Below are 23,649 nucleotides of genomic sequence, written 5' to 3' on the forward strand. Positions count from 1 at the left end.
TATTCATACTTTTTATATATCGATTAGCGATAGTCTAGAATGATAAGTATGAGGGGGAGAAGAGGGAATGCGTATCAGTTCGTTCGCGAGCATGCTAGAAACTTAATCTCAAGCGATCGACCGCAGCAACGAGGAAGCGAGGTGACGCGGAAGAACAATGCTGCTCGCTCTCTCGACCGAGCTGTTATGTCGTTACACATACATTACTTTCGGATTTTATCATGCAGACGGGGAGTAAAAACAACAAATTTCAAACGAGGAGCGAAGTGAAGAAGTATGAAGTGAGTGAATAAGCGAAGAGCGTATTGAATATATGTTTTTGATGCGACACGCCTGCTTGGTGACGCATGTACTCGGCAAAATCATCGCGATGCTCGATTGCGAATCTCCTATTTGTACAACGCATAAATGGGCGTCCCTCGGCGTGGAACGAACCTGTTGGCATCCGCCGCAGGTCGTGGCGGTCTTATTAATTATTTTTCCTACCTTTCTTATTGATCGATGCCTCCGCCTGCGGTTTGTTCGAAAAAAGGTCCAACACACGCGTGATATCCGCTCCTTGTTCTTATTTGTCCGATATAATAATATTGCGATAGCATCGCGGAGGAATCGCAGAGACTATGAATTTTCCCCCGTTGCGCCCATCGTAATGGCCCTTCCGCGGATTATCGCGATTACGGGACGAGCGATAATTGCATCCATAACGCCGCGTCGATGAAGGCGGCGGTAATGCGCAAATGAGAGGCGCTCGTCAAGCGCGATTGCACCTGGCGGGTTTAGACGGAATCGAAAAATCATTTTGTCCGACAAGAAATTGAGTACGCGCGGCAAGAAAGGCGGCTGTTGCAAAGCACCGTGTGACTCCTTCTACTTCCACCTCTAGACAATCTATTTTCTTTACGCGGCATTTTTCCACGACGATTGCCCTTCAGCGCTTCTTAACCGCAGACGTAATGCGCTTCGTGAGGGGGCACCAGCCGCGAGACCTGATCGCGAGCCGGCGCACTCTCACGCACGTTATTTATTACTTCGTTATTATTATTTATATATTTATTTCCCCTAATGGCGCGTAATGAGGATAGCGTCGACGACGGGTGTTCTTTCATCGAGGGTTCCGCGACGCCGACCGATTGCCACTTGCGCAATCCGCCTTATATATTTACCCGATGTTCATAAATCAGCTCTCGTCCGTGTCAACAACAACGGGTGACCATTAGCCAGCGTCCTCTCAAAGCAGGTGACTTAGATCGCTCGTTAACTCAACGCGGCCCTCGCTACACGTGGAAAAAGGTTTCACGAAGGGTGTGCGAGCAAATTTACGCTTGATGACACCGACATCAAGGGTTGCGATAGCGGTAAGAGATGCGTAAAATGAGCGAGCGACGACGAAACCGAGAGAAAGAGAGTCAGCGGAGCCGTGAGATAGGAATGCCTGTGTTGGCAAATTTCACGCGAAGGTTTTATATTCATAATATAATCTTTTTCTTCACGCTGTTGGCTTCTGCCGTGTCAAGATGGCGGAATAAATCAAATAAAATTTTAATACATAACACTTTTCTGTACAATTATATATGTATATAATTTTAGATTTTTTTTTTTTGGCGCTAAAATAAGATAACCGGATTCGTATATTATTAGATTAATGCTTTGCATAGAGTTTTGTAAGTGTCAACGCAAAATATGCCGTATACCATTTCCGCTCAACGACGCGTGATCATCCATCTTAGCGCGGTGATCTCGGCACGCGCAAAAAGTCTCTGTCGCGAAGATTGACGTTGGTCAGTGCGACATGATTTCCTGTTCACGGGTGATCCTTGACGGCGGACGCCGTCAGTGTGAATTGATGTAGCATACAGGCACACGATAGAACGAGAGGAGAGAATACCGAGGACATTTACTCGGGGCGCCACATGGAACGGACCGTTATCTCGGTTTCGTGGAGCACAGAGAGCCACTTCCCTTCCCGTCTCACGGTCTTTCTCAGGACAAGAGCGAAGTCGAATTTTCCAGCCGTTTCGTGTCGCGCGACGGTATAATTATCGCGGCGAACAACGACGGATGCAATAGTTCGTGACAGCCTCTCGTGTCGCCCTCTCTCTCTCTCTCTCTCTCTTTCTCTTTCGCTCTCTCTCTCTCACTTTTTTCTCTCGCAATACGAGACCAGAAATATCTCTGCGCGATTATTTCGGTGCGTCTGTCGTGGGCGAAACGTAATAATAGTACGCACAATTATTTACAGTTAGCATCGCTTAGCGCCGCTCCGTGCGCGAAGTATCGAACGGACCGCGGTTCTAAAATATCGTACTTAACGTCTCGACCTAACAGTACGATTGACTTAAATGCGTAATTATAAGTGACTTGTTATGGCAGTTAAAGCAACTGTTTCGCGTTATCCGAGTCACGATGGAGTTATTTGGGAGGCATATATTTAGGAAGCCGCAATTTCTCTCTCAGAGGCAGCAATCAAGAGAAACAAAACTTTGGCTTGACACTTCCTTGTTTTATCATTATATTTTATCTTGTTTTATAATATTAATTTTTCCTATCAGAACTTGGAAAAAATCTGGATAAAAGTGTCGAAGAATATTTTCTGAGTAAATGTAGATAATTTGTTGTTGAAGCGCTTTAAAAGTGAATTGTTTATTCGATTCTAGCTATCGCCAACGTGGTGAAACGTCGTTGTTGACGTAACGCTGTCTCGGTACAGGGGACACGTATTGCTGAAGTTCAGGGACCCTTCCTCGTAGGGAATTACTGACTTTCCCGCGCCTGCTCAGTCTGTTTCGTGTTGCCGGATACTCGGTCGGGTACTCAAAGTCGTCTAATTGTCGCTCACCGTTACGGACTCACTATCGGTGAGTACACCAGCTGTTAGGCGTGACTTGCATTCCTTTTTACACTATTTATTATGCCGCCAAAAAAAAAACCCCCGGACGTGATCCGATCGCGTAATACGAAGCGGCAGGATCTCAGAGAAGATAATGATAAGCGCGTTATCGTTTAATCTCGCTCTACAGCTTCTACAAGAGGGTAATGGCATCGCAAACCTGCTAATACAGGCGATTAAACGCATATAACCGAAGCTTTCATTTGTTATTTGTTTAAATAATGCTATGTGGGTGGCATTTTCCTGATGTTTATTTATGTTAAACGATATATGCATACATAAAAATCAAAAGACTGTAAGAAATATTTGCAAAAGCAATTTTCGCAATATACGTTACGCGAAATATTCTCAATTAATTAATATATGATTTATATATAATTATATAATTATTGATATAATTATATATAATTATATAATATTGATATAATTATCTAATTATTTATATATAATTGTATAATTATATCATTTAATAATTATATGATATGATTAAATTTATATTACAAATCTATAACTAAAAAATATCTATATAAAATTTCTATATAAAAAATGCAATTAATTGCGATTTAATTTGAATACATATAATGCTATACAAATTGCCTGAAATCTATAAAACGTTTCAGCAATAGGTTTTAGAGCAAATTTAAAACAGATCTGTTCTTACTACAGTTGTAAAAATTTTTTTAAAGAATTTTAATCCTTTTCTATGCGATTGTGGAATTTTATTCGAGATAGCGGTGTTTTTTCCAATAATTTCAATAATTTCTTGCTTGCTATCTGCAAATTATTTCATGGAATGATACGAAGTTCGCTGTTGTTTTACTACCCCGAGAAAAATATGGTGCACTTCCTTGATCGTAGTGATTCTTTGAGGAATGCTTCGTTCCGGAGTCCGTCTACGCAATAGGCTAATCTGAAATCGTTGAGTCGCATAAGGTTTGCATTTTGCGAGCAGCCATTCCGCAAGCCTAATCAATCATGCTTTATGCATCACTTAATTTCACGGCGTTATCGTCGCTAGTGCGGAAAATTATTTCCGCGCCTATGGGCGTACCGCATGTTTCTCTTCCTCTTAAATAATCATAGGCCGGAGAAGAGCATAAGCATTACGATGCCCAGTTTTGTTCGCTCGAGAGATAAATAAGATATCGTACAGTTAATTAAGCGTATTAACAAAATGTAAAAATTGAATATTATAAATTGAAATTCTACGTCAACTTTACTTGATTACTAAAATAATCTCCGGCGTAGAAATTATGATATTGGAATGCTTAATAGTACTTGTCGCTTATTTCTTCTGTGCTTACTTTTTTCTCGTATCGACATTGAAAATTTCCCGACACAAAAATAGTCGTCTTTCTTTCTAGGCAAAATCTGACTGGTGATTGTACATCGTTTTTACTATTCCTTCTGCAGCAGTTCATTCTCAATACCACGTAAACAGTTGCGCGGCCGTATCCGCGGCCGATACTTAAGCCTAATTACAAAATACGTCCGACATCATTATTCCTAAGAGATGGCCGTTTCTCAATCTGCAAAGGAGTAATCGCGGAGTAAAGCAGGGCGCGCTCCGCGGTATCTCTCCTATTTCCTGTCATCGGCGCACGAACATTAACATTCCGGCGTCCCATGACGTTACGCTCCGGCGCGCCGTGTCAAATAATGATTTACGCTTTTATTACCGGCAATGCTACTGTTCTTACCGCGATCATTACCATCGGGAATGTCTTTCTTGTTTGAATTGCCGGTACGAACATCGTTGTGTGGACTGATAATTGACTCCGCGAATGTCAGACCTAGATATCCGATCCCGCACAGATTTCTTGCAGTTGCATAATAATTAAAAATATTTTTGTTGTTCCGTTAAGTTTTAGACAAAGAGTTGTTCTTGGTATAATTAAATAATCACGAACTCATTGGATTTGATGAACAACCTAGTTTACTTTCTTTCACGAGACTTTTGCGATATTCTTCCACAAGACAATTAAACCTCGGTCAAAGAGATTGCCGTGAAAATTGCAGGTTGCAGCCGCAACGAACAAAGTAGGCAGAAAAGAAAGGATTTTAGTAGGTCTCTCTACATTGTGCGGCGTTTGAAAAATTGGGGACATAAAAGGAGAAAAACACGAGGAAAATAGATTCGTTGAACAAGGAAGCCCGCTAGGCGGAAGATTGATGTGAATATAATAGCATGCGCATAGTCAAAAGAGCATGATTAATTGAAATCCCAACAAAAGATATCTAAAGGTGCATATTTTGTACTATTTACCACACGCATACACGCACACCTCAGTGGTTTCTTATTATTTCTAATATACCTATCGAATGAAAATGATACAATCTGAGACAAATTGAGAAGAAAATTGGTGAAATTCGTAATATTTCGCACTTTACCGGTGAGATTGCAGCCAGATTCCTCTTCGATGCGAAAACAGTTATGTCATTTTCTTTGGCCGATAATATTAGATACCCAGAGATTGATGTGGTTATCAATGCAATAGCAGCCTCGATTGCCATCCGATAGGTAAGAAAATTCGTATACCCGCGAGCTTTGATATACGACTCCGGCCGCCCGTCAAAGGGGTTCGCTGCATCATCGAGGAAGAGAGAGATCTCATTAACACACGGCATATCATTAATCATAGTTAATAATAGCATAGTCCGGTCGTGACTTCAACGCCCAGTCACTGACATTATTCGAGCTGTGAGCATTGATAAGTTGCGATTAACGCTTTCCGGACTAATAACAGAGCCATTTGAGAAACATCGAAGAACATCGAGAAACATCATTTGCAAACGCGGAGATACATAAGCAATCTTGCATCACGTATACGATTACCTTGCAATAATATTTAATTTCTCGATGAAGCGTTTTTCATTTGATTATTCGCTTCAATACAAAACATAATTCAGCGACATTAAATGAAATGTTTTTTTTTTTTCTTACGACAGCTGAAACAAATCGCTCTTCTGTTTTTCATCTCACGACCCGTTCGCCCGCGGATAGTTTACTTTACAATTTACATAACGCGCGTATAATTTTCGTAATAGGCTTCCGGCCACTGTACGGATAAATGTGCGATACAAAGATAAGTAATCTGCCGCTTCCTCGGCGCGGCGTCGCGGCGCGGGTCACCGGTGTGTCTATCCGGGGCAAATCGGCGCGCCACTTCCCGGACGCTTAACGTGGCGAAATAGCGAAAATGTCGGTTGCCGGACCGTTGGCGAGAGAGAAGGAGAGAGCGAGCGGGGCTGCGGCAGAGGAGCGCGGTAAAAGGAAGAGAGGCGGCGGGAGAGCTAGGGAAAAGAAGCAGAGGAAGCCCCGTTAGGACGACTGACACGTTGTTACCGCGGCGTCTGCCGCGCTGCTCGCTCTGTTATTGGTCCGTAAAACGATCTAATGAATGCATCGCCCACGGCCCATCTCGGCCGTGTAAAACAATTTCAGGGTATGCCCGCGCGCACCGCGTATCATTTATCGCGAGTAGGTCGGCCTTGCCCGCCTCGGGACTACCGCGGCGAGCCCGGGTAGTTTGCCTGCGAATCTCCCCCGCCTCGTCCCTCCACGCCCGTGAAATTAGCTGCCTCCGTGGAAACATGACCGCCGCGATGCGATATGACGACCGTAGAAGATTACTGTTACCGCGGCATTAACGGCTATTTCGCCCGGCGTAAAGGACGATCGCGCCGTCATCACCCTCGATTTCTTCCCCGTCAACTGACCTTGGCGGCCAGCAGTAACGGAATGGCCTTGCCGCGCGTCTCCGGCCGTCTCTCCACCACCGGCGTAGTACGCGGAGAATGTCTTCGGGGTGATACTAACGGACGCGATGAATATTTTGTTCGCGCCGTGCCGGGGTCGTGAGCGCCGCGAGAGGAGCGCCGCGCTTAAAGCTCGCTGATGATATGCGATAACGTGAGACGCCGGAGAAATACGGCGAATCATCTCCGTCGCCGCCGCCGATAGTCATTTCCGAAGAATGCTGGCAATTGCGGGACGACAATAGCGGATAACGCGAAAAAATACTCAAAACTAAAAAAAAAAAAAAAAAAACTCGAGATTCAGCGATCATTATTTTAATAGCACGCTTTGAGCCTTGATCTCTTTCGCGGATAATGTTCGACGCGGTAAGGACGTTGGACTTTGATGGTAACGATGACATTTTCGTGATGCAACTGTAAAACACGCGACCGCAGTAAATAAATGAAGTTTATTTTTTCGGCGGAATAATGAAATTACCGTAACTCTAACAGCCTTTTCGAGCGAAGCTCGAGCGCACGTTCGTGGACGGCCGAGGAGACAAGAACGTTGTTAACGCGGGTGCGCGACCTTGTCCGCGAAAAACCGCCTAGCGTCCTCAAAATTGGCAAGAGATTATAACTTCGAAAATGGCATAATTTCTGGTCAGCTGCAAATTGGAGTCAGTTGTTCGACGCTCCATCAATCCTGAATTATACAACTCCCACGTACTTCGCTGCGGTCCGCAGAAATTAACCGCGCGTGCAATCATCAGTCACTCGAGACGGTCGCGCGCCACCACAATGTTAATTCCGTTCACCCGGACGCGAGGATCGTCATCGCGGTGCCCCGTAGTCGGGGACGCTCTCTGCAATGCATCCCGCAGAGGAGAAGTAAGTAGGTCTACTTCGTCCGGCTGACTAACTGCTCGTTTACTACTGCGCTACACGGTGATTCGCGAAATTAACTGCGGCGATGCTATGCGAATATACTGTTACGGCGCGATAGAGGGCTTATTCCGCCGGAGATAAACGGCCGGAGCGCGGATCCCCCATCGCTCCCTTCCCCCCCTTGTGCTCTGCCGCGAGGACGCGGTCGACCTCGAAATCTCGAGGTAACGGAGCGACCTTGCGCGTCATCAGCCGGCTAACAGCTGTTCCTCCTCGCCTGTTGGCCGACAGGCAGGATTGAAGCGAACGGTCTTATGCACTGATCTTGACGGCCGCTTATGAACGTCGCCGCGAGTAACCTTGACGATGCGAAGAGTGCGACACCCGTGAAGGCGGCTGTCACTGCGGTCATAAAAAGTTAATATAATTCATCACTTTTTTATGATTTTTTTAGTGTTAGTTTGATTACAGCGCACGTGTGAGCATACGGTTCTTCACGGCTAATGCTCATGCGTGAGTATATATATGTGTGAATTTATATATTGGTGAGAAAGATGAGTTTGCAATATTGTTTGCTACATTTCAATTTTATCATTATATTTAAACGAAGCAACGACAAAGATACAATTAACACAATCTAAACTCTTGCGGTATAGAATTTGCAGTGCTAAAGAAAAATGCACATGTGACGAGTGGACTTGGACAATCATGCAAATACTTACACTCGCAACTGTACTGTTATTTGTTATGATCACTTGTTATAATCTCACGTGGCGCAGCATTTCACGATGCTCTCACGATCTTAACATTCCTTCCTACTATAATCGCGCCGTAGGGTCAATTAGTTCCACGACGCATTCTGATATTCGGATAATGGCACGCCGCGAAATTGCACCTTGTCGAGCTATGAAAGCATTAGCTCGCGCACGAAGGATCATAATAGAGAGATCATAGATGATGCTGCATTGGCGTGCGTGGCGGGAAAAAAATTTGTTCGGCATGCAAATACGAAAGTGAGAGGGGTACCGGCCTGCATAAAACGAGTCGGCGAGAGTGTTTCTTCGTATGCGCCTCGCCGAGAGGAACGGTGGGTGGCGAGGCCTGTCCTGCACCGTTAAGGTCAACGTACAAACACAACAACGACCTACGCGATGGCGGAGGGAACACGACTTCCCACCGCGGCACGATCTTCAGCGGGATCCTCGATGACGAGGTACGTTATTTCATTTATTGAGTCTGCTATTATTAGACGCGATTTTTAATCATCTGTAATGTTGAGTGTGGTAAATTGAAATTGTCATCTGAAAACACCGCCGCTATGCCGTATAATTAGCCGCGTACAGCAATTATGGATATCAGAGAATCCCACTTTATTTTATAAAGCAAATCATAATTTGTAACGTCATAAATTCAACCTTCCTATTAATCAGGTGCAGAATATTATTTGTTTTTTTATAAAATTGAATAGGATTAAATTCGGTATTTAAATTTCGACTCGAAAAATATATACATATATCAATCTTTATTATATTTTTCAGCTGTCTCGCTTTTCTTCTAATTCAGATAAGTCTATCACGAAAATATTAACAATGTTACACATCTCGTGTTCAACCGAAATCGTCAGTGCACTTGTAAGAATATAAATAATTCCTACGACGATAACGATTCTCATATTAATACTCATAAGAATCGCTCGTGCCTAAACCTGCGACTCGTGCGAGTTATGTAAGTCGTGCGCGAGGCATAACGATCAATTCACCGGCGGGATCTATGGTTACCCAGGCTGCACCGCTTCGGAGGAAGATTGAAGTGTCCCGGGGCGAGCTATACGCGGAATTATCCGCGAATGAAGATGCAACGACCGAATACAACAACGACGGCTGGAGCCCCATCGTAATCGTTCCCAGCCGTCCACCGCGATTAGCGCTAAAAACGTTGCGCCGATCGACATTTAAGAGCCGGGACGGGACAAGAGAGAAGGAGAGAATCAAAGCGAACGCGGAACGAGCGTTTCAGTTAATGCAATTTGTTCGTGCTTCTTTACGAGGAAGAAGGGTTTGATGCTCCGCTGCGCCGGCCGCGGGGCTATTCGCGTGTTCACGCGCTTCCGTACTACTACAAAGGCATCGTTGCATAGTGGAGCACAATATAATAATGTTGCGTAATATGTTGAAGTCATCGTTGGACGTGTATTTTACTCTTCCTGCTGTGATACATAGAATCTAAGTTTATAGTGCTCGCTTCTCGTGTGGGCGCACAGGCTGTAGAAACATTTAGACGGGTTGCTGTGCGCGCGAATAATATCCAGCGCCGGTTTCAATTAACGATATTCTTCGTATTTTATTTTTGTGATAATTTATAAAATGGCGACTAAGAAATAATTATCCACCGTCGCTCATCTCTCGATTAATCTAATTAATCTTTCAAGAAATAGGATTTATCTTGTTTCTTAGCCCTGAAGGCTAAAGAGCTCTCCGTATCAGTGGCGATAGCGAAAGGATAAAGCGATTTATTCGCAGGTTCGCTGACACAACGGGCGGCGTAAAATTACTCGGTGGAAAATATAATGGCAGAAACGATCATCGATCGTTTGTGCCTTTAACGATCCGGCTTTCCATCGGTCCGTGCGGAACATCTTGCCGTTAAAACACAGAAGAGAAAGAAGAAGAAGGCGCCTTCCGCGAGGCTTAGAAGCTGCGAGGGGCGATCTCGTAAAAGAGACCATATCGGCCTGGCCGCGGTAGATGCGCAGATACGCGAAGGGATAAAGTAACCGAAGAAGACTGCGTTGCATAGGGAGAGAGAGAGTCTTCCGGTCTCGAAGAAACTGCCGCTATAAAAGTCAGCTTGGCTGATTTAACGAGCGCTCGCACCCCTCTCGAAGCATCTACAACGCTATCGAAAAGCGTATCAAAAGGTAACAACTTGCACACCCCGTGTCGAACGATAGTTTATTGTTCAGAGAGAGAAAGAGAGGAGAGGCTTGTAAAACACCGCGAAGGGATATGATCTCAATAAGAATTATTTGGAAAATGTTTGCATTCGTTTAGCATTGATTTACGAACTTACATTCGAATAAGTACATTTATACCGCTCGAAGTCAGAAGCGTATGTGCGGATAAGAAAACAATCTCCCTCTTAACGCGAGTCCTTCATTGGAGAAAAAAGGTTTGCCTTCAAGGATAGAATTGCAAAACACCGGCGACGAGTTCTGTCTGATTGGCAGAAGTTTCAGATCAGATCTATAAAGTCGTCAGCGTCACAAATAAAGCCGCTGATCTGAGATCTATTTCAACTTTTATTTAAGATGTCTTAATGCTAATTAGTCATTGGAAGAACTTTTAGTTCGTCATGAATCAAGATTACGCTTGGATTGTACAGATAAAGCTATCGCAGAGATATGATCGTGTCATCAATCTATGTTAGCCTACCAATGCAATGCGATCTAGCAATGTATCAGATACGAAAGGATACGCTCATACATATCCTTTTGCATCTTTATTTTAAAACTGGTTTTAATCTAAAATTATCTTTAATCGCTCATTCACAACCGTATATACTATTTAATCATAAAAGTCCGCTTTTGTCAACAAGGAATGTGTTAAATAATTAATTGGTATCATTTACATATTAATATTCTTTCACTAAGACACAAAAATTTGTATTTTATTTTTAGACAGCTTACATAAGACGTAAACTCGATGCTACGCAAAATGTAAGGATGATTATAGAGAAGTGCCACAGTTAAAGCGTTAATACGAAAACCCTGAACGGTACCGAAGTAATTACAGCAATAATCGCGACAATGTTTCATGGGAGAATGCCATCGCTGTATTCTCGCATTAGAGTGTCACCACTCATCATTATCGCGGCGCAGCGCTCTGTAATACGACTTATACAACCCTGTAACTTCGTTGCCGCCTGCGCAGCTGATTGTTTTTTTGCGAGCTTCGAAATGTCAGTCACCTACGAAAGAATCGTTTTAAAGTTAATCGCTTCCCGGGGGGCGTTTTATCGTTCGGAGTCGTGCTAAGCGGAATTGCGCATTCAATTACATGCTGCCCGATTTTGATGCGAAAATTGCTAACGTTTTATCGAGTTGAACTTTTCTTTTCTCATTCGCGCACTAGTGATCCCTCTTCCCTTTTTTCTCGTGCGATGTCATCTATATTATTTGCTTCAGTTTGATGAGATAATAAATTTCTGATAAGTATATAAAGTACATATTGGACTTCCTTATGTGCAATGTTCAAATAGAAAATTACAACATTTTAATTGCACAAGAAAGCGTTTAACGAAAAATAATAAATTCGTTTTTGTTCCACTTTCTTCGTATCGCTTCCTTTCATACTCCACTTTTCTGTAGGTTCTTTATGGAATTATTTATGAAATGAAGTTAAATTGAAGAAAAAACCCAATTTGCTTTTATGTAATACCTTCGTATTATATTAACTTGTAACGCGAGTTTTTTGTTGCTTCAAAAACTTCATTACAATTACTTATCTACGCCAGTCATCCAGATACGGTCTTAGAAAAATTAGCATACGCTCATAGTCGCTGTAACATTAAGAGCCGCAGCGGCGGAAGCGGAAGCCAACGCGGAATCCTGAGCGCGGAGGATCACTCAGGATCCTGCGAGTTTTACGCGCGACGTTTTATGTGTCGGTGCGCCTTGTTCGTTCTATCGGGTGTATTTCTATGAGCGAGGGAGGCTGTAAGAGGGAGAAACTATTTCCCTATTATGCCAGTCGGTTACTGCCGATTTCTAAAGGTATGCCAAACTGCCGGGTAAAGTCAGGAAGCAGTCCTGAAAGTAATTTCGTTGCCCTCTTTGCGCGCGCAGGCGCGCGCTCCTACATCGCCGCTGCTTGCATCTTTCACTTTTTTTCCATGCTTTTTCCATCCTCTTCCCTCCTTCCTTCTCTGTCCCTCTCTTCCCCGGCTATTTCAAAATTATGACGCTAGTGAATACTCGTGATTACAGGCGCGGAATCCGCGGATGACTCTCGACTTCTTCGCCCGTATAGACGATGAAGCCGAAGGGCCGATCGTCTGTCGGATATTGCGAGAAACTGCGAAGGCGAAAGCGGAGATCGAAACGATAACGCGGGGTCACCGGCCGTGTCGCTGCGAATGTTGCTTCCGACTGCGGTGCATTTTCGAACAGCGTGTTATTTCTAACGATGATTGACGTGGCGGTGTGATTGAAAATTTCCGACTCTTGGTAGAATTTTCACGCGTGAATCTTTCTGTCTTTTTTTTTTTTTTTCGTACGAAATAGTTACAGTGCTCATTTTAATTTAGCAAATACTTTTCATGCATATTATTTTATATGACAATCGCTATCATTAATCATTAATTACAGATTAAAAAATAATACAATTTTTGAAAGAAATACTAGTGACAGAAAGACATTCTGAAGCAAACAAAAATTTTATTTTTCATACAAGACTGAATTTAAAGTGAAAAGGGCAACCAAAATCAGTTCTCGAGTCTGCGTTTTTAAGATTATCACAATCAGATTACTCTCCGCCGAGTAATATGACTAATGAAATATCCCCTCACTGTGAACTGCCGCAAGATAAAGATCTGCCATAAATCGTCGAAAGGAAAAATGCCAATAACCGTTATGATGGTTCGAATATCATCCCGATACGTACTGACATTTCATGTTCCCGATTGACTCGCCTGATACCATCATTGCTGAAGGTCAGTCCTACCGCGAAGGTCAATCTCGCCCGCCCTCTGTCCGTCCGACCCGCCCGTCATCTTCGTGCTCTTCATCGTCATATCTTCGTGCTCTTCGTGATCACGCCGCGCGCGCTCATTCGTCGTTCGGCGCCGTGTCGCGCGTGGACGCAACGTAGGAAAAAAAGGAAGAGCAGAAAAGAAAAGCAGGAAAAGGGAGAAAACGGAGAAAGAGAGAAGGGTGACTGGCCGGCTGACTGAAGACTCGATCGTAATTGCAACGGCGTCGAGTCATGGTCACGACAGTCAATGTCGTTGTCCTCTACCTCACGGCTACGCCGCTCCCTCATTCCGCACGGAAACCCTCGCCCCGTCACGAGAGTGAAGAAAGTCGGCGGGATCTATCCGTGCGATTCGGCCGAGAGAAAGGTCGTGACGTAAATCACCTCTTCGGGTTACGTCTCGCTCGCTTTCGTCACCGATCGATCGCACGGATCTTCGCGGGACTTTGCAATTATCGGGCATCGTCGTGGTTTCACGAATCATTAATTCCACGATAGAGCAGAGTGGAAGCAGTAATTTAGTAACGGTAGATGGAGTTATATTTAGATCGAGTATTATAGTCTTTTCTTTTTTAGAGATTACACTGACAGTATCAATTTGAATTTGTAATCGCCACGGAATAAATTATATTCTAAACAATTTTTGTTCCACTAAAACTACATGTTTAATTTGAAAAAAAAAAGATTTGATATATTATTAAAATTAGTGGTATATTATTAGAGCGTAATTATATGCAAGACAAACTATCACATGACAGATCGCGGTATATGGATCGAATCTAACACCTGTTGCACACGTAATGACTGCTCCATTCGCGTGACAAGGTGTAAAAGCCGATTCTCTGTACAGGAGTCTCGGCGGAACCCGGTTATCAAATTATCCCGACGTAATTCGCGAGTACAGCTAGCTAAATAACACGTTTCGATGATTATCCTTTAAGTCGCTCTATCGGCATCATCGCGAGTCATTGACTGCCATGCACGGCGAAGAAAGCGCGGATGAAAAGAGTCGCGGACTCTTCGGGACGTAACGCTCTACCGCGTAATGCAATTAAACATTTATCAGATCGCAGAAAATCGCCGTCATTATCGTCGCTTATGGGATGCACGTGCAACTCTCTCGTCGGAAGCGGCAACACGCTTAATTATGAAGTTTCGTCCGTTTACGGCGGATTCGCCTGTTACGTTAGCGTGACATAATCGGACTCGCTTTGTCGTAACCACTCGCGAGCCCGCTGTGCTGCGCATCCTCGCAGGGATTTTTATTACCGCGTTTCGTGAGAGAAAAAATGCTTCTATTACACGTGTAAAGATAAGGATGATTTAATTAGCATTTTTTTACATGTTCCGACAAAAATGCATCTCTTTTATTTGCTGAATGATAATAATAACGGTGTTTTCGTGCATCTTAATTAAGCTGGTTTAATCGAGTGCAAAATTTCAAACGAGAATGCACGCGAGAGTGTAAATCCGAAAAAAGAACATCCAAATCGCATAATATGCGAGAAATTCTCGAGGTTTTATCTCATATGCTCGTTTCATTACTTTTAAGTGTATCTATATCTCTTGCGCAATCAAAATTAAAGACCGGAAATCTCGGCGTTCTCATATTATAAGTTCACTTTAGCAGGTTTACTTCGATAATTCTTCCGCATAGTTCGTGAACTTCCTGCAAATATGAAACAAGCGCGCGAAAAGTAGCGTATTCTTGCAACGTCGTCGCTCACAAGAGTTCATGAACTTTCACAAAGTTCATATCTCATTACAATGAATAGAATTGAGTTCTGCTACATATTACGTATATATACTTCTCATAAATTGCACTCCTTCGAGAAGAAAAAGAGGTCAGCACGCCGATATTCCTCTCTATCTAACCGCCATCATGAATTTTGTCACTTGCTCACGATTTAACGGAACACCCGGTACCTCGGCTAGTTGAACACCGTAATTGACTCGCGTGGAAGTTCGTGACTTCAAGTCGAAACTCGACGATTGCCGGGAAACCCGTGAAACTTGCGGTACTATTGCGAATAAAATTCAAGTATATTCCTCGCTGAAAGCGATCGTACAATGGCGGTCTGTAATTATTGCGAGTCGCCGTTCACCGAGAAGCGGAATCTCTCCGCAGGCGGTCGTCCTCTTCATGCTTTTAATATACTTTGTAACGCGTGATTATAAATTTATAAATTATTATTGAATAATACCTTATCGCGATGCTGCAATGTCATATTGCGGACTTTACATACAATCGATGCACTCGATTGATTGATGTGGAGCAAATAAACCCGTTAGATGACAATTCAAAATCAGAATTTAAAAGCAATAGAAACATTATCGAGTCATAAACTAAATTTCAAGATTCTTATATGCTCTTATTTAAAAAATATAGATCACTTATTAAATCGCAATGTGTTCAATGGACAAAGTTACAGATTTAGAACGAATAGATACAAAGATCAGCTGATAAGAATAAGTCGTGATAATCGTGTTACTCGTGAGTGAATAGCAGCGATGCTTAAACGAGAATTTAAATGGCCAATAAATTTATCTTAGCTCGGTGGTCAGTCAGAAATCGAGTTACGCGATCAGTTTTCTGGACCGCCTGCCACGGCCACGGTCGTAAGAACGCGCAATATGCTTTCGACCGGTCACGTTCGGTAATCGCTCCTACGTCGGTTATGAATATCAATTTACGTCCACCTGACTACTCAAGATTCATTGCATCCACTTTATTATATTCGCGCTTGTTGCGCTCGGCTTCGAACGGCCATATATGAAGCGCCTGTTTTAACTATAAACCGATACGTGATTTTAGAAAAACACAATAATCTCGTAATCAGTAATTTAAAAAATTTCTCTCGAATCGTTAACGCAAGTAATTGCCTGAAAAAATATCTTAACATCAAATTAATTGTTTTTATTCGAAGCTTATATAATTGTGTTTGCTTTAGAGCAACTGCCATACAATTGTAACGCAAAATATCGCTGTCGAGACCACAATTACATCGGAATATTTCCGTGATGACCACAGATCGATTGAAACTCGCTGTTTTACGCTCTTTTTACGCTCTTTTTACCGCTCTACTTGCAGTACTACGCGTATCTATTGTAGATTAGTTTGATTTGATGGCAAAACTTCAAATAGTGAACACACAGATAATCACAATAAAAAATAAGAAATTAATATATTTTTCATTATTCCATAATTAGTTAGTCAAATTTCATAAACTCGTTAATGAAATCTAATAAAAGATAGAGTGCTTGAAATAAATTTACTATAATTAATTGAATCGTAGCTATGTAAAAATTAAAAATCGATAAATATTTATTTTAAAATATTTATTTTAAAATATTTATTTAAAAAAAATTGAAATTATACTTTAAAGACAAAAGACAAATAAATGACTGATTTTATGCAAGCTATCCGGCATATGTATGCTTTAATTGAATAATTGTTGAATATTACACGATTAATTTCTAAACAAAGTATGTGTGTATAAGCTATGACGATCGTATAAATTAAGCGACGCGTACCCGAGTAGAAATATTAATACGAGTAGTAATATTAATAACAGTTCCTAACCGGAGTATTATTATTTTTACTCGGAAACATTAAGGCATTTCTGAGAAAGACCTTATTAAATCCCGATCAAAAGGACCTCGTTAACTAGTAATAAAAGTTTATTCGGTTCCGTTTATGCTCTATTCGGGCCAATCCTACTAGGTTAAACCCGAAGAAAACCATATCAGGGCCTTATAGTACGTCGGGTATATTTCTACTCGGGTAGAAGAATCTCTTCGAAGAAAACCACTGAAAATATTTCTGTGGTAAGAGGCGATCGGACTAGCTAGTAACTTACAAGCACAGTTTTTCATCTAAGCTGGTGAGGAACGACTATCCGCGCCCTTGATGGGCCACAGGCTAATCGCCTGGAACGCGAGAATCAGACCGCAACCGAAGAAGCGAAGGGAAAGGCAGAAAAAGACGGCGGACGAAAGCGGTGTCATGAAAGATCGAGGATTTTTCTCTGAATTTTACGCATCACGAAACAGCGCTGCAACGCCGGCGTAGCATGCTACGTGATTCGTGAATAAAAGATATATAAATGTTACGGCGTGGCATAGCGCGGAATGTATATCGATATAGTCATTGTTTACTGCTGCATTATTAACATCAGTTTACGAGCGCCAACCTTCAAGTTCGGTCACGATCGATTATATTTCAAGGACGAGGATAATATTTCCCTTCCAACGTAATTATTATCCGTAATTTTATTTTTTTTTTTTTTTGGAACATCATCATGTCGCAATATGTATGAAAAATAACCATCGTAATAATGTATACATTTTGAACGTAAGCCTATGATCAGAAGCTTATGATCATGCGGATACAATATCCGCAGAATAAGGAACTAATATAAGTGCTATACAACGACTATTCTTCCAATAATTATAACTCTTCTATATAACGGTAAAGATACAACCTTCTTTGCGCGCGATGCGAGTTAACATTCGAGCGGAAATAGATAAATCATTCGCACATGCGTGTACTTTTGCGCATCGATCGCACGCGGAGAGTCAATTAACCCGTAATTAAACCTACCATGATACGTTAAGTATCGTTACCGCCGCAGTCAGTGATTAGCCGAGTTATCCGTTCCATTATGCCGCTAATGGATAATGAGACGGGCGTGGCAGCGGCGAGAGAAGAGTCACGTTAATTCGGTGCTTCGAACGAAAGCTAGTTATCGACCGGTCACGCGAGCTTTTCTCACGGCGAGCGCGCGACGCGTTCGTAAAAGTTGCGTAATTTTCGCGCGGTTCCACGCTTCGTTGAGATTTAAATCAGAGCACTCCGGTCGAATCCGTGGGCGTCGATCCGAGAAATCAAAGCTCAAGTGTGGATATAAGTCGCGACGTTCGTCACGATGGAAGAGATCATAAAGCGCGGAGACGACATTCCTGTCGAGTCACCCGTGAAAAGCTTCCGCTTTAGACGCTTCCATCATCCCGATAAGCCGACAAGTTGAAAAGTCAGCGCGCATTGCGATGGATGCTCGTAAAAACGAGATTAAGATGTGTCAGCCGCATTTAATCGCACGATTAAATGAGATCGTTCGCTTCTCGACGGCGACGCCCCGGAAGAATACGCGGCGCGTAACGAACGATTTGTCGCTTTCCCGCATTTCTCGCATGAATTATCGGTCGCCAAAATATTTTCTATCATTTTCAGCTCTTACGATAATAACTGTAAATCTTTTGAGTTTTCCAATTAATTAAAAAAAAAAATCTAAATTATTTCCATTCTTCTAAAAATTAGTATAATGTCGATTATCATCGAATGTGCCTTCGGAAAGGTCAAGCAAAGTTGGTCAGCAAAAGATTACATTGATTTCAACTCACGATCGAGGAAACTGGAGCGTTTCCGGGATTATGATCCAGAGCGTATTGACAATAACGTCACTTATATATAGAAGATCTGGGGCCTGAAGGAATACAAGCTTCAGAACTAGCTGTAAATTAACCACATGTCACGATCCGGTATTTCTTTGTGCAAATATTCTTACACGTGTATATATGTCACGCTATATACGTCGTTTACATATCATAACGTACGGTCAATATATCGCTAATATAAGTTTACGATTTCATATGTTGAAGCATTTTCTCAAATGCTGTATCGTATTCTGTGTAACTTTTTCGCAGTTTGCAATTTCAAAAGGACCTATCACCAAAATCATTGATTTTTAATAAAAAAATTAACACTTTTTCACACAAATTAAATGTCTCAAAATTAAGAAGGATATTAGAACAAATAAATCAACGTTGTACGTGCTCGAAGGATACAAAAGCGGAATAAATCGCGACAAAAGTCACAAGACGAGGCTTTCTGAATGATATATCTGCGGTTAATTGGAGGCACTACAGATCTAAACGCAATTCCGTTGCATCCAGGTATTGTACGGCGCGTGTGTGCATGAGCAAATGCACGCACATATACGCATCTCAGCATCTGTCGGAGTGGCTAGATCGTCAGTGATCACTTCCTTTCTCGGTGCATGCAAACCAGTGCACGATCCTTCCGAGCACTGTGTGGTTAATGTCCCGTTTGATTGGTTGGTTCTGCAATGGTACGCGATCGCGGTGAACGATCCATCGGCGACGATCTCCCGCGAGATCGAGAACAACCTCGTCTTCGAAGCCTCTTTTTCGCTAATCTCAAATGACGAGCGTTTATGTTCGATCTTGTATTTGCTACATCGGGTCTCAAGAGAGCTTTATCGATATTTCAGAAGAAGTAGATCGATAGATCTTTCGTGTTATTTAGACTAACAATTTAAGGTTTGAATATTTTATGAAAGTTTAAAATATTGTGAATATTTTTATTCTTCTCTTAGATTACTATTTTTAGGAAATTGAATATCGTTTTATGTAAATATATTATTTTGCAAAAATTGCAATATTCGTGAAAACCCAATTGACTAGAATGTCGTGCGGAATTTTAAGTTTGATTTTCAATTATAATCTGCAATTTATTGTTCAAAGAAAAAAAGATGAAGTATATAATGAAAAATTGATTTCATTAAATCATGTGCGATGTACGGTATCCATATATTTAATGAATCTAAAAAATGTGAGCTATTTCCTTTCAACATCCACAGTCGTAACTTATCCATGTTATATAACGAGCTGAGATAAACGTTTATCGTTATCATTATTCGCTGATGTCAGTGAGAAAGCATAGTAAAGATGGTCGAGAAATAAACTTGAAAGAAACTGGGGCAATGTGCGGACGAGGCAAGATAACCAATAATTAATAATTCACAAGATTGCCGATAAGTGGTAATACATGACGATCAGTAATTGTGGAATATGCTGCTGTGGAATATACGCAGCAAATAATACCTATGCTACTCTAAAACAGGTTCTACATTAATGCTGTTATGTTTTATAATTATACTATTACTACATACAAGCGCGATATAAGTTTTTGATGAATTTAAATAAGTTGAAAGAAATGTGTACTATACTTTTTCCCACAATCGTAGCTGATCAATGTCATATAACAAATTCACGTTAAACTGATTCTATGACATTCGTGTCAAAAGAAGCTGAATTTAAAAATTTTTGTCATTTATTTTCATTATGCGATAAAATGAACACATATAATATGAATATTTTTATCTTGTCTTATCTTTCTTTTGGCTTTTTTTCTACGGATTTCTGTTTTCCAAAAAATTTATACATATCGTGGATCCAAGATGAGATCCAGTCCCGTGGAGAAAAGAAATTTGGCGCGCGCCCGATTGATGACACTCTCTACTACTCGCGACGTCGTAAAAGCGCGGCAACAGTAACACCGATTTACGTCCATAACGGGAAGATGATATTCTTGCCGCGCTTCTTTCGAAAGAAAATGATAATTATTATTTAGGCCGTTGTAAAAAGGCAGTGTATAACTTCTCGGAAGGTCGGATACAAGCACCGGATAATAGATTTAACCAGATACATGTTGCCGTTCCGCTTTGAACTAATCGATTAGGCATTTTTGAGGGAGCCTCCCTTCGCGCACGGCGGCGCGCTTTTTCGATATCAGTGCGGCGAATCGCGGTCAAGCTCGTGAAAAACGCGCGCTTGGGGTAATATTTCTGATCTTCACGTAAATTAGTCGGTAATCAGTACTTAATGCGATAGCGGAAAATAATCTACCACGAAGATCGAGCCACGATTTCGTATCGAGGTAAATTACATGGATTCGTAAACGCATTATTTTAATTCACCGGCCCGGAGGTATAATTAATGACCGGCCACGACGACTGTAATTACGTTATTTACGTATTTTCCGTGAAAAAATATTGCAAGATTATTATAATATCGGCTCGGTCTTCAATGTTACGAGAAGAAGGAATACAGTGAAAGACATCATAATGCAAATCGTTCACTCTAATCCTGAAACGTCGCATAATACTGCCATAAGAATACGACGATACGATACTAGAGAAATTTATGCGAGCTAAATAAATTGATTTCGTGAGATTTTCCGATATCGTTCGGTAATAAATTCTCAGCGTGTTATTTCAGTATTGAAACAGTTCGAATTATCCGCATTTAAATTTGCGCTTCAATGTAGTAACATGACGAATTTTTACTCACAGCGTGATCTTCCGGTCCATCCTTGCGTTCTCCATGCTACCCTGCGATCTCCGTCAACCCCTCGCGATCGTCCGATGTGAGCAGTTATTATTGAGGTCTCACCCGAGGTCTCTATCGCACGAGTCACAGAACACACGCAGAAAGCGAAAGGTATACACGGATGTACGGCCGCAGTTTCCGTTCACCACTCGCCTGTTGCACGCGGATATCGAGTCCTCCTCCACTTGCGGCGCGTAGAACGCGCGCGTAATCACTTCCACTGCGGAAGTCAATCGGACATGCCGCGCGCGCGACGAAGACGACGACGACAATTCCCCGAGGGCGACGCGGACGACCGGAGAAGAACAGTGTAGTGATCGCGCGCGGCCGAGTCTCGCATCAAGTACCGAGACTCTGCCTTTTCCTCTCTCCGTCTCTCTTTCCTTCTCTCACCGTGGATAGAGAGCGAACGGTGATTTCGCGCGGCGTGAACCTCACGGCGACGCCGGCTGCGAGAGGTGTGTGTGCCTAGAGCCGAAATAGAGCAACGTCTGCGCGCACTGTTCCTCGGCCGTAACACTCCTGCCGCGAGATAACCGCCGCGCCGGTCGGTGGTGGCCGCCGCGCTCTTCTTCCACGGTCGCGGAAGGTGGGAAGATCGCGGAGAAGGACGCGGAGCGTAGGATAGCGTCGGTGTGTGGAGGTGACCGCGCGGTGACGGTGATGACTACGGTGTGTGGAGGTGGCGGTGACGTACTGTGTGTGGTGGTAGCGGAGAAGGTAAGTGACGGTGGGTGATGGTGACGGCGGCGGTGGTGGCGGTGGTGATGGTGGTGGGTACACAGAGAGGATGCTCACTGTATGGAGCACTGCACCGTAATGACATGGTCTAGGAGATGCCAGTCAGTTTTGTAATAACGACGGTAAAAAGTGAATTTCCACCTAGGTGGGGAAACGCGCCTAGGGCCAATCCGAGGATCCGCTGCCCACCACGGGCGACCAATCGGAGCGCGACACTCCAGAATGCGACTATTCTTCCTCTTCTTCTTTGTCTTCGTCTTCTTCTTCTCCTTCTTCTTCTTCTTCGTCTTCTTCTTCGCGCTTCTTCTCTTCGCCCGGTGCATCCTTGACATCCCCTTGTGCGCCTCCCCTGCTGCACCGGAATGGCTCAAAGGTGCTTGGCTTTGGGCGAAAGTCTTTGTGATGTTTCACGGAGCTGGAAATTGAATAATCTGCAATCATTATGTCATTACGTTCCGCAAGTGTCCATTAAACGGAAATTGTTGATGCGCCGCATTAAGTATGGTATAGGTGATACAATGTAATGTAGGAGCGCGGCAAAGCGTGTGCTCCAAAACTGTTGTTTAAAGGCAGCTTCGGATGAGATACGCGAACATGTTATAATCTCGGCTGGATTATATTATTTAGGATGATCTCATGTTTGTCGTTCTAATTAGTTAATTGTGATTGCAATTAGCTTTCGCAATCTCGACACAAGCTAATTAATTCCAACGACCTCCGCGCAAACCGGAGGCGCATAATAGACTGACTTGTACTTGTTAAGTCTGTCGTTCTTTGTTACGCTAAATATTTCAATCATTATTAGAAATCTTACGGTTTCTGATGATATTTTAATTGGACGCTGTACTACATTTTCAGCACGTCTTGCTAACAAGATGTGCAATAATCAGTTAATATATTCACAACTTAACGCGTCTCCGGTTCTCTGTGTGTTATCGCTTGATCGCACACTCCTTAGAATAACGGAATATTTCGGTTCTGAAATTTATTCCCTCTCAAATCATTTCAAATACAAAGAATTTGGAAAGCATGACAAATTCATCAACATCAAAATTTGAGGTATTGTAATTCATCGCGACAGTAGTGAGTATCATAAATGATCAATTTTGCGAAATTAGCGTGGATAATGACTTTCTCGATGCAATTATACGAGAGAAGCAGAGTGTCGCGGAGAAACGTGAAAATCGGACAACGCATCACGGTGGATAAAAGACGTACGTCTCGTTGTCAGATTTCGCAAAACGCTACGTTACGGTCGGGTGTTATTTCATCCATCTCGTGCGATTCGAATTTAATCGTAATAGGCGGTACAGTTAAGGTGGTAGCTATATCAGTAATATCGCAATAATGTATGCGCCGACGTCTCACTCTGGTATGATAATTGTCGAGAGATACGCTCGATATTGATATGAAAATACCGCGATTCACGGCGGCCGCAACATATGTTGCACG

The 23,649-nt window shown here is 42.5% G+C and overlaps 1 protein-coding gene and 1 long non-coding RNA gene across 3 annotated transcripts in view; one reads left to right on the top strand and one right to left on the bottom strand.

The window, feature by feature from the left end:
* Positions 1–9,032, top strand: part of LOC105675102 (uncharacterized) — a 123,977-nt gene extending 114,945 nt beyond the window's left edge. The window contains exon 6 of the long non-coding RNA XR_001101226.2: positions 2,655–9,032. This is a non-coding gene — a long non-coding RNA (uncharacterized lncRNA). The remainder of the gene's footprint in view (positions 1–2,654) is intronic.
* The window catches only part of LOC105675100 (cuticlin-3), a 132,625-nt gene that overhangs the window by 38,574 nt on the left and 70,402 nt on the right, over positions 1–23,649 (bottom strand). Inside the window, exon 3 of one of the 2 annotated variants that reach the window (XM_067355165.1) lies at positions 21,418–22,628. The exons of the other annotated variant lie outside the window; for it this stretch is intronic. Within the exon in view, the coding sequence (XP_067211266.1) occupies positions 21,418–21,452 (35 nt within the window). The 5' untranslated portion in view covers positions 21,453–22,628. The remainder of the gene's footprint in view (positions 1–21,417; positions 22,629–23,649) is intronic. 2 annotated transcript variants of the gene reach the window in all.

This window comes from Linepithema humile, chromosome 5 (genome assembly GCF_040581485.1).
Source record: "Linepithema humile isolate Giens D197 chromosome 5, Lhum_UNIL_v1.0, whole genome shotgun sequence".
Classification (NCBI taxonomy): Eukaryota; Metazoa; Arthropoda; class Insecta; order Hymenoptera; family Formicidae; genus Linepithema; species Linepithema humile.